This window comes from Lepidochelys kempii, chromosome 3 (assembly GCF_965140265.1).
Source record: "Lepidochelys kempii isolate rLepKem1 chromosome 3, rLepKem1.hap2, whole genome shotgun sequence".
Classification (NCBI taxonomy): Eukaryota; Metazoa; Chordata; order Testudines; family Cheloniidae; genus Lepidochelys; species Lepidochelys kempii.
In genome coordinates this window covers 58,303,989-58,316,434 of record NC_133258.1, presented here as the reverse complement: position 1 = coordinate 58,316,434, position 12,446 = coordinate 58,303,989, and the positions used below count along the sequence as shown (strand labels likewise).

At 40.5% G+C, this 12,446-nt stretch overlaps 1 protein-coding gene across 2 annotated transcripts in view; it reads right to left on the bottom strand.

Annotated features, from left to right (window-relative positions):
• CD109 (CD109 molecule) overlaps window positions 1–12,446 on the bottom strand; it is a 132,956-nt gene that overhangs the window by 24,003 nt on the left and 96,507 nt on the right. Inside the window, exons 25-30 of one of the 2 annotated variants that reach the window (XM_073336465.1) lie at window positions 10,619–10,847; window positions 9,809–9,974; window positions 8,590–8,780; window positions 3,250–3,405; window positions 3,096–3,161; window positions 271–323 (exon numbers count right to left, since the gene is read on the bottom strand). In XM_073336465.1, the coding sequence (XP_073192566.1) occupies window positions 303–323; window positions 3,096–3,161; window positions 3,250–3,405; window positions 8,590–8,780; window positions 9,809–9,974; window positions 10,619–10,847 (829 nt within the window). In that variant the 3' untranslated portion in view covers window positions 271–302. Of the gene's footprint in view, window positions 1–270; window positions 324–3,095; window positions 3,162–3,249; window positions 3,406–8,589; window positions 8,781–9,808; window positions 9,975–10,618; window positions 10,848–12,446 lie in introns of those variants that run through there. The other variant, XM_073336464.1, reaches the window with a different exon arrangement.

Genomic DNA, 12,446 nt, shown 5'->3' with positions numbered 1-12,446 from the left:
CCTTTTGATATGATGGATGAACAAATGTTGCCCCACTGAGATATTAATTCTCATCTTGGCCCACTGTGTGGAATCTAAAATTATTCTCTAACATATTGGAACTTTGTTGTAAACACAACTAGCATTTATGTCAATGCATAAAAAAGACTGATGATTTATGAGTCTGCAGGCATTGCAGCTTGATGCTGAATGAACAACATATATACCTTTAACTGCTGTTCATTGGTAATGTCCAGTCATGCAAATTTCTTTGTGAATGTCATTTATCCATATGTATATTTATCATTTTAAAGAACAAGCTCTCAGTTCTCTTTCCTGGTCTCCTAGATGTGTCAGGACATCAAAGAGAAGATCAAACAGATTATAAGAAACTGGAATTGGAATTTTGCTGACTTAAACCTTATGGCAAGCTCTATTTTCCTGAGTAGGCATAGTAATGGTGGGAGCCTTTTAAAGCATTGTGGTAAAACAGCCTATAACTACCAGATATACAGTGATCTATATTTTTAAATAAAGAAGAATGAGCTTAATCCCCATGCTAGATAAGATCTAGCTTTTCCATACTGTCTACTACAGGGTTTCTTGCTTCTTCCTCTGAAGCATCTCGCAGTGACTACTGTCATATAGGATATTGGACTAGATGGACGGGAGGCCTGATTCAGAATGGCAATTCCTATATTCCTACTTTTCCCTACATAAATTGCCTCTGAAATTTCACTGAACATAATGAACAAGATTCCCTTCAGCAGCTGAGCTCTGCAAGCTAGGAAACTGAGAAGCATAAGGGAGCAAGTTACTGGTCCCTCTGAGGACCAATCAGTGCCAGCCCTAGTTTGAGACACAGCAGACAAAAATTAAGTTAGGGCTGCCTGAATTCATACCATAAGGTCCTCTGGATCCCAGCAGAGGTGTGGCAAAGTGAAGTTCTGCTATACTTCTTTCACTTCTTTTCTTTCTCTCTTCCTCCCTGACATCAGTCAGCTCTGTGTTTTTGGGGAACCAGGACACAGTATCTAGCCTGTCTGATTCATGAAAGACACCTCCCCACCATCACCACCACCTATCTCTTCTTGAACCAAAACCGATCAGAGAAAAGGCTTGCAGAGAGCAGCGAAGGGCATTAGGAGACACACCTAGACCCCTCTTGACAAGGGTGACAAGATTAAGACATGTCCATTAGCATACAGAATGGAAAACAGAGACAACTCCCCTAGCCTCATCTGCATGAAAGATGGGACAGGGAGACATCTAAATTTGCATACAGAGTGGAGAACAGAGAACCACACTAAACTCTGATATCAGAAAAGCAGGGAGGCACTGCATCATGGGAATCTCTGCTCCAGATGTTAATGAACCTACACCTGTACGCACCCAGCTCAGAAATTATCAGACCAATTCTAGTAATAAATCCTTGATTGATATCCAAAATACTGAAGCAGCCTAATTGCATTGTGAGCTCCCTGGAAGAAAACACCACCCATAAGCAAGAGTGATCAGCTCCTATTGTCTAGCCTAAAGAAACCCCCTAAATCATCAGTTTACCCATAAACAAATCTAGTGTTCTCCCTTGAACCATTGTATTTTCTCTACAAAAACCCCTACCTATGCCCAAATAAGTGTTCTGATGCTTAGATCTAAGCATCAGACAGGCTCTGCCTGTCTCCTGCCCTCAGGGCCCTGAGTTACCACCATCACCTGGGAACCCCGACCAGTTCAAGCTTCAGGGAATGGTGAGATCCCCTTCTTTCTCTCTCTCTCTCTGTTTTCCTTTCTACCTCAGGTATTAACCTTTAATAATGTATGTTATGTTGGTTTAGGCTCTCCTTGTGTGGTTATCACTATCATTCAATAAATAACTTTTATGGTTAAACTGGTTGCTTCTCTCTCACTCTCTCTGAACTTTACTCTTTTGTGTTTTTAGCTTCCCCCATTTGCTCTGCAGCAGCGCTTCTTTTACCTAAACTAAAGATCCCTGTAGTGCCCAAAAATACTGTGGGGTTTACTCATCAAGTGGGTTACTACCAGTACAATTGTAACATGAAAGTGGGATAGGGACGTGTTAAACCTGTGGCACATCAGAGGGGAGCAGCTGAAAGTGCTGCTCAGCCCAGCCTATTGAGACCAGGGGCACATATAAGGGTGACAGCTTGAAGGTGCTGTTTAACCCAGCCCATTGAGTACAGGGACATAGGAGGGGATCAGCCTGAGAGTCCTGATTGACCCGGTCTGCTCAGACTTGCTTGTTTGTGTGTGTGTGTGTATGTTCATCTAGTTCTAGGGCTGGAGGAACCCAGTCCTGGGGAACCGAGGTCCTGCAGGACAGCTCCATTGGGAGGGGACTTGCAGAAGGAAGGAGTTGAGCTCCATATGAACACAAGTACATTAACAGAATTACAGAAACCCCCCCAAAAGAGTAATCCGAATAAATGAGCATACCCCAAAGTAACGGGCACATCTGGTAACATCCCCCATATTTCCCTTATACTGGGGTACGGGTGGTTGGTGCAAAGCATTCCCTACTGGCAGACTGCAAGCAGATTCTGGCCTCTTTGTGTTGTCAGAGTGCACAAAACAGCTAAATCCTGCTAAAGAGAACTTGGCCTTCTTCCCTTTCTGCCCTAAACAGTATTTAAACAACTGTGACAGTTCAGAAGTGGGAAAGGTAATCTATACATTACTAAGAGTATACCCACGTTCTGCACTGATTTACAACCTATCCAATCACACTGGCTTCAGTGATTGTGCAGGGGAAAAGTCTGCACCGAATTTGACCCACATCATTTTGGCAATTAGTAGAGTGCCTTGGAATTCATTTAAGGTGCTATATAAATACAAGTTGTGTGCAATCTTGTTTTGTGCAGTCATATGGTCCCAGGATATGAGAGAGACAAGGTGGGTGAAGTAATATCTTTTATAGAACCAACTTCTGTTGATGAGACAAGTATTACCTCACCTGCTTTGTCTCTTCTCATATAAATACAAGATTCTTCTTCTTATTGATCTAGTTTTATGAAATTTCCTATTAACATTCTTTCTTCAAAAACCACATTTAAAAAGGGATCTTAAAAAAAGGAGTAAAATATCTTCCTGCGTACCTGAAAGATGGCAAACCCAACACCCTCTGCTGAAACTGAAATGGCCGTCGGTTGCATAGGTGCAATCTGAAAGAATGACATGGTGATTTAAACATATTCAAAATATCTTCAAGTGACAGGATTGATTAGAATTCTTCCTCATTTTCTACAATACCTCTTTGGTCTGAAGAAGAAAACGGTTTTGAGTATCAACAGAAAACATTACTGGAGCTTCCAGACTAGGTCCAGTCACTGTTAGATCAATTCCTGTTTTTCTGGAAGTAATGAGAGCTGCGAATATACTCAAGGCTTGCAGGGCCACGACGGTGTCCTGTTGAGAGAAACAAATGCTTTTGTATTAAATATAATACAAGAAGTCTGCAAACTAGGTGAGCACCAGTATCTGTTAAACTTTGTCTATACACAAAAGTTGCATTAAATTAATGACAGGTTTCAGAGTAGCAGCCATGTTAGTCTGTATCCGCAAAAATTAAATGAGACCTCTTAGCATGGACACTCTTAACCTGATTTCAGAGTATATACATAAGGGTTGCATCAATTTAATAAAATAATCAGTTCTTAACTAATTCAGTAAGTCATATGTAGGCAAGGTCTTAGATAACTGGGGCTTCCTGACCCTTACTGTGCAGACTGCACTGTCCATCCAACTGACAGTTTGGTAATGACAACCATTTCTGATGGAATATTACTACTGCTTCCTCCACAGATAAAATGAGATACTAGTGATAGTCACAATGGGCCACATGCCCAAGTCCTTACTCAGGGCCAGATCACCCTCTCCCATAGTAAACCCAGGAAAGAGGAAAGTCCTGTGAGGATTACCTCACAGTTACTGCCACATCATTTCGTCATGGAGGTTGGGATTTCCCCCCAACTCCAATCCCCTGAGATATGCAGATAGCCAGGATCATCCATGGAGAGATCCTGTATCTCTGCTCAGACTGTTGGTCCCTGGTGCTCCCCTGCCATGTTCTCTGGCATCACAGCTCTACTGAAAGGCTTCACTCCCATCAGAGCCAGGGGGTCATAGTAAAGGAAATGCAGCCCCAGATACTTCTGGAATTTTCTTCTGGGGCTGTCTCTGGACTGCAGCTTGATTTTTATTTGTAGATGCCATGGAGGTCTGTGGAGTTTTGAGCCAGGCTCACACTTTTATAAAGGCCTTGGCCAGTAGGAGGACAAGTTAAGGAGGAAAGGCAATGAGCCAGCCACAATGTGGCCTAACAAGAAATAACTGTAAATAGCAGACATTCTGCCTCACTTTTCCACAGCAGCTCGATCACAGGAACAAAAAAGCTGTACCTTTGAGAAACTGCAGATGTTAAAAAAAAAAAAAAAGTAAAAATAATTTTTTCCCAGTATTACAGCCAACTTTTCAAAGAGGATTCCCCTCAGCTTCTATATCCAGCTACAGACCTTTTGTTCCCAACATTTTCAGCAATCATCTGAACCCACTAAACACAGTATGTGTTTGTACATCAGCATTCTGCAGGCACACAAATTCTCCTTTTTTGCAGGTGCAAAATATCTGGGTGTGCAAAATTGTAGCCCTAAATTAAAAGGCAGTTTTTGGACATTTGGACCTCTTGAGTTTAGTATGGGAGCTGAACAAGACAACAACTTAATCTGAGTCTTCACATTGTCAGAGAATGGATTAATCTTAAAGCATTAGCTATTCTCTTTGCAAATATTGCAACAATAACAGATTCATAAACTGTAATGTCCTGTTCTCATTATAATTATGTCATGATTATCAGAATTTTAATAACTCATATTCTGAAAAATATGGTGATGAGCTGTATTTCTTTGACCTTTTCGTAATTCAGTAATTTGATTTATTGTTTATTCTTAGCTGCTGGTAATAGGAACACTGGGCCCTGCGGGTTTGGCACACAGAGGTTTTAATTATTCAATCTTAGGTCACCTTCTAGTAATAGGAAATTTGTTATATGACAGCAAACATTCATTAACAATGCAACTCTGACTGTGCCAGTCATAAATATAATAGTACTTGCTGACTAGTCATTCAAAAATCTCTATCTTTTTTTCTCCTCACTGTGTTCTCAAATTATCTACTTCACTGATTCCTTAAAATCTGGAAAATTCAGATTGAGTGGCGAAGTTGCCCAAGTTAACAGAAGACTGAATCACTAGCAGTTGGAATTCCAGCCTGAGGACTTAGATGAAATGTTATGGTAGAGAAGATGCAAATTATGGACTACAGGAGAAAATCAATGGTAGGTTGCAATGGGCAGACATTTCTCAGGAGAGGGCCAAGATTTACCCTACAAGAACACTGTCTGGTCTCTCATTCTTAAGAAGATGGTCCCTTTATAGTAGAAAGAAAAGGAGTACTTGTGGCACCTTAGAGACTAACCAATTTATTAGAGCATAAGCTTTCGTGAGCTACAGCTCACTTCATCAGATGCAGTTGAAGTGAGCTGTAGCTCACGAAAGCTTATGCTCTAATAAATTGGTTAGTCTCTAAGGTGCCACAAGTACTCCTTTTCTTTTTGCGAATACAGACTAACACGGCTGTTACTCTGAAACCTTTATAGTAGCAGAGCAATCAATAACAAAAAAATTGGATAACTGCCCCCACGCTACTCAAATTTCAGGTGTTTTGGACCTACTGATTAAAGGCCAGATCTTACAAGACCTGTATCATAACTGAAGTGAATGGAACTGTACATCGTATTAAGGACTAGAGGATCAAGCCCATAAACTCCATCCTGAATGCAACTGCAACACACTGGTAAACTAACAAGCCGTCATGTCAACATGGATAAACTGTTATTGTGGTGCCATGCAGATTGAACAACAAGGATATGAAATATTTGAGGTTACTTGTAAGCAAATGGCTAGGAAAAATAGCAGAAGAGAATATTAATTCCTTAATAGAATTTCAGCAATTCTTATATCAAACTGGAGCATGATGTCCATGTGAGATGTTATAAATATATTATTCTTTGGTTGAATTGAGCATTATTTCTTTATAATTGTCCACACTACTCTTTAAACATGCACACGCACACATAAATTAAAAACATTTTAAAATAAAACATTCTGATCATATTTTATATATTGCAAACATACAAATTAGAAAGTAGTTTATGATAGTTCAAGTTAGAAAAGTATGACGCAGACAGCCAAGAGCTGTCTAACCTCACTGTTTGATAATGACGCAAACTCCCCAATATGGAAATCTCTTACAAGTCAGGGAAAAACTCTAGCTAATATAAAATAATTCATTCTTTACATGTAACAAATATGCTTTGGGGTCACACACAAAAGTTAAATAAGAGCAAGCTATAAAGACATTATTTTCTTTGGAGAAATGTCAAAATTAAAATAGATTAATCTAGCCTTTATTGTGAGAAACAGTGGATAAAGGGATGGATTAAATTCATTGGTGAGCTTCACCATGATGGTACTATAGTGACATGCTACTAGATTTTCAAACTCCAGAATAAAAATACCATCTGGAAAAAAATCTGAAAGCTATTTGCAACTGAGATATTGCTTTAATCAGTCTCTTCAATTAATAATAATAGAAGTAATGTATTACAAAGAACAACCTGGAATCCCAGGGAAACTGTACTGGTTTTACAAATTTATTCTTCATTTAACAGAACTAATACCTCTCAGATTACTGTCAACATTTGAACAATTGAATTGAATATGAAGCTTGGAAAAGACAATGAGAATGAGATAAGGTATTGTACTTGACTGAGACCACGTTTTACAGTAAACAGCTAGCTTAAACTAATGCATTCTCAAGTACTATATAGATCCTGTTGGATACCAACACAACTTGGGTGATGTGGTCTCAGTAAAATGATACCTGCTAGAGGCAGAGAAGGTCTTCCATATTTACTGGGGATTCAGAAATTCTGACAATACTGGGGATCTACTCCAGATGCCATTCAGAACAACTGTAATTTGACAACAACTGGCTATTCTTCATGACTATTCATTGACTCCAAAAACAGTAACAATTTTCAAAGAGAGTTTGGCAGATGCACTTGTGTGAAATGTCCCTTATTGTTGCTAGTAATTAATAAAAACAATAAAGGGCCAGACCATGTCACATTGATTTATACCTAAAGTGAGCCCTGCCAGTGCGGAAGGTAGGGTCAGCTGATTACCCGGCACCAGCTCCTCTGGCCTGTTTCCACAGATACCCTGTCCAAGGGTCCAAGCTCCCACACATAGAGAGGGGAAGACTAAGGGAGGAAGCATGAGGAGCAGGGCCAGGGTAGACATTCATCATTCTCCCACAAACCCTGGGGAATCTGCAGGCCAGCAAAAGCCACTGGATGCCATACTTTTCTGCAGCATATCCATGCTGGGTACCCGTATTTTCAGGTATGTAGTGGGGCAGCCACAGGGAGAATCACACTGCCCAGAGCTGAAAGGAGGGGCACAACAGTCCTCAGAACCAGTGCAGAGCCAGTGCAGGGACGCTACATGCATGGCCCTCTGCACCCCTGGATCTCCTGATAGCAGCAACATTCAAGGGCCAACCCCTTCTCACCGTACAGTGGGAAAATTTCACCTCTACCCCTAAGAGGAATGCAGAGGAAACCCTAGAAGGGGAGCCTCCATGGGCTCTCCCACACCTCCACGCAACTCTCCTCTGTGGCTTTCTCAGCAGGAGGAGTGACCTGGCCTAATAATGACCTCTTGCATTTAGAGAACATCTTCCAGCTGAGGGTCCCAAACACTTTAACTGAGGTCAGCCTCACAACAACCCTGTGAAATAGGGCAATACTACAGAGACCAAAAAAGAGAGATCTCAAAGATGTTACCAACAAAACAGGGTGCAGATATGGTGTGAGATGCAGAATGCAGCACAATATGCAATCATTTAATAAAATAACGGATTTTGTTTCAATATCATCCTGAATAGGAAAGATCTAAAAATGCAGGTGAGATTTTTTTTTTAGCTGAAAATATCACTTCCTCCGCTTAATTTCAGTTCTTGTTGCTTTCCTTTTAATATTCGCCCTTTAAAAATATTTGAACTGCTCTTCTTTTTCTTTGTTTAATATGTTTATTGGATAAAATATATAGTCTGTGTTTAAGACCTAATCCAGCAGAGAATTTAAGTATGCGCTTAATGAGAACTATTTGTTACAGAATAAGAAACAATCAATGTATGCTATAGAAACATTTAAAAAAATTAGAAGTGAAGGCCCAGCTGTTTGAAGGTATTTAGGTGTTGCCACACTCAGCACTGCAGTGCCTAACTGAGGAGCCTAAGACTCATTTTAAAAAGTGATTTAGGCACTTCAGTCTAAATCCCATTGACCATCATTGGCATTTAGGCCTCTAAGTGCCTATATCACTTTTGATAATCAGACTTAGGCATTACAGTGCTGAGTGCAGCAACACCTAAAAACCTTTCAACATGTGGGCTAACACGTCAATTTGGAAAGTACATTTATATATAGCAAAGCATCAACAATGCTTCTAAAGGTGACAGTCTGACCTGAGTCGATGAATAACCTCCAAGATGGTTTCTTTGCTGGCTTAACCATTTCATAATGGGGATCCCCTCGGATAGTCTATCTTGCTGAAAGTGAGAGAGCAGAGCATAAGCTGAAAGCTCAATGTCTACGGAGCGTGGCTGCCATGAGTCAGACAGTTGAGGGGCTGGAGACGTCCAGAATCGAATATCTCCTGGAAGAGAGATCATCACTGATGTCAGAGCCGAAGACATGAATAAATGCTCAATAGCGGAGGAAAAACCTGCCTATTTATGTTTACCTATAGGATCCAGCAAAGCACTTCAGAACATGGTTCACATTAAGCATGTGTTTAAATGCTTGGCTGATTAGAGATGGACTTGGTCATGTGTTTAAACGCTTTACTGAACTGGGGCTGAACGCCAGAAACAAAACCCACCAGAGTTCACACAATGACTCCTACTGACTTCAAGGGATTTTGGATCTGCCCTTTATTTATAATTATAGAAGGACCCAATTCAGAGAACACTTACTAAAGAGGCATATTTCAGAGTAACAGCCGTGTTAGTCTGTATTCGCAAAAAGAAAAGGAGGACTTGTGGCACCTTAGAGACTAACCAATTTATTAGAGCATAAGCTTTCGTGAGCTACAGCTCACTTCTTCAGATGCATATCGTGGAAACACGATATGCATCTGAAGAAGTGAGCTGTAGCTCACGAAAGCTTATGCTCTAATAAATTGGTTAGTCTCTAAGGTGCCACAAGTCCTCCTTTTCTTTTAAAGAGGCATAGTGCTCAGTACCAGAAAGAATCCCACTGAAGTGAATGGGACTGACCATAGTAGTAAGCATTACGCTTGGTAGTAAGAATTTGCTGGGCCAGGCTCCTTTAAGGCTTATCATCAGAATAATTGACCAGGCCTGACCCTGTTGAGCTAGCGAGATCTGATGGGCACTCAAAACAAGGTGGGACGGCAGCAAGCTCATGTTTTGCAATAATATAATCACACTGCACACAAGTGAACACTGTCATTAAGGCTGAAACCCCACCTTTGTAACAGACCCTATTCACTTGCATATAGTTTTCATCAGGATTACTGCTCTTCAGGGTTCTATTCTATTCTAAATAGATCCCTATACAGCACTAACAACCAATGTCTGTATGCAACCAAACAGTGATTTCTTTTTTTTAAGCTGGAAGAAAATCCATTCATACTACTGCATAAAGAGCTTCTTACAGTACCTTGCTGCTCTGATCTCTGGTTTAGAACATCCAGGGCATCCTTTGCTTTTATACTCTTTGCCAATGACAATGCATATGTGACAAGTGTCAGCGTATAGTTATCTGAAATTCCTTCTTCTAATTTAGTTTCCAAGAAGTTTGCAGCATTTGCTACAGCAAGGGCATTCTGGGAATAAAGATTGTATTGAAAGATGTTAATTTAATACTACCAAGAATTTAAAAAAGCAGTTAACAAAAGAATGAATGTAGGCAACAGCAACATTAAATTGCAATATTAGAATTTATAAGAAATATGTATTAAGGAAGAGAAATAACATTTTTAATATAAAAGAAAATATAAAAAAATCTCTTTCAGAGTCACAGACATGGAGGCAGACATGGCAGAGTCACAGTCATAGAGGCATTAAGGCCTCAGCCAACAAAACACTTACTTAATTTGAAACATGTGAGCACTCCTGTTGAAGTCAATGGGACTGCTCACACCCTTAAAGTTAAGCACATGCTTATCTGCTGTGCAGGATCTGGGGCCTCAGCTACAATATATTTGCCTCTTTTCCCCCCAACTTCGTTAAGCTTTTGGAAAGGCCCACTGAGACTAGATGTTCCTCAGTTTTAACACAACTCCTTACTACCAGTAGACAGGAAAGATGCCATCAGGCCAAAGTGTAGCAAAGTTTAACCCAATCATGTGTTATTGTCCTTGTTATGATATCCCTCAACTTCTTTAAAAACTGCAAAATGATTAAGAATTATTGGGATAGTTTGGGAGGTATTTTATTAACTACAAGCAACACCAAAGTATTCTAATACCTCATCATTTTGGTAACCAAATAAAGTTGTCATAATGTAAGCTGTGAGAGTGATTGGGCTACTACTGCCTCCTTGAAGTTCACTGTGTATCACTCTTCCAGGTTCCCAGAATTCACCATTAGGCTTCTGATGTTTGACAATCCAATCAGCTGTTTTCTTCAGTACGTATGGATCAATATCTATGAATGGACGAGCTTGCAGGAAACATCGTAATACAAAAGCTGATAACCTTGGGGGAAAGATTAACCAAATACAAAGAATTAATGATATATTACAGCTTCTTCTATTAAACATGTTTTATTATTCAGACTGCTGTAGTGCCCTAAGTGTGCTAAACACTTTCCAAATACAGAGGAAGACACATGCCCTGAAGAGTGAGCATTAATCAGCAAGGAACAGCTAAGAACCACTAACTGGCAAAGAAAATAGTTATTTTTCCTGTCCATAAAACAACACTTTCTTTATATCTTCAGCATTTCAAACCTACATACAGATTAGAGGCTCCAATTCTGCCAGCACATGCTAACTTTTAGACAGCTGTTGCTCATAAATTGTGTGTACATGTTTGCAGGACTGGGGCCTAAATTTGTCAAAGAACTTTATAACTATATTATATGAAGTAGAACAGCAATAAATGTGATTTTAACAAGACACACAGAATCATAACATCCCACAGAATCATAATGTCAGAACAACCCTCTGTGGCTTAACTGTGAATATTTTGAAACTTTTGATTGACCTCTTCTTATGCCGTATGTACATCCTAATACTGCACTATTTATGTACCAAGGTTCACAGTCTTGATAGCACCATGCAGAGAATCTTATTTTCTCCATTCTATCAATATTAAGCCTGATCCAAAGCTCACTGAAATCAGTGAAAAGACTCTGACTGACTTCAGAGAGTTTTGGATCAGGCCAGTAATTTAAATCATTCTTATTTAGATGAGTTAGATGAGCTGCATGGAGCAGTCACTATCTGTCTATCAAGGTACTTTTACAGGACCCATCATCTTAGTATCCGAGCACTTCAAGAGGAAATTCAGTCCTTGAAGAGGGCTAGAACAAGCCCTATGTACCACTTCAATCCCACTTAAGACCTCAAGAGATAACTGGGATCTAAGTGGATGGGATAGGCTGCTGTTAGCAGCTATCAAGAGAGCGTTTGGAAGTCAGCACCCTAGCAGGCAGGGTACAGGGTATGGTTAGAGTGGGAGTGGGTTTGGTAGGTGAGATGGATCACTCACACCTGTAGAGAATCTGATGAGCTAATGACGTATTTAGCTCCCCTGTTGGATAGCTTGGAGAAGACGACAAGCAGTATAAAAGGCTGAGCCATGGAGCAGGATAGAGAGAGGCTCTGGCTCTATCTAAGTCCAACTGCTGCTTGTTGGTGGTATACCTGGAGCACAAGACAGAAAATAATAATTAAAAAAAAAAGACACCTCGTGGACTGTGTGTGCTGTTTAGTTTGTTCAGATGGGTTACCAGCCAGGGCTTCCAAGTGCTGAAGACACCTGTTTACAAGCAGGGTCTTGTCTGGGGGTCAGCCAGAGCCAGGAAGGTTGAGAGGCAGCCAAGGTGAGGATAGGCTGAATCGGGGGGGAAAATGGAGGTGCTAATGCAGGGGCTGAGCAACAAAAGGAGAAGCAGAGGGCGTGGCAGGCATTTCAGCAGACAAACCAACAAGCTCTGCTGGGATGGCAGGCAGAGCAACAGTGAGTGTTTCAGGTATAGCAACAGTGAGTACAAACTGTGACAAGTCCTGCCACAAGGCATGGAAATCAGGGGGCTAGGACCCTGTAAAATGGGCCCCAAGGATGATCCCA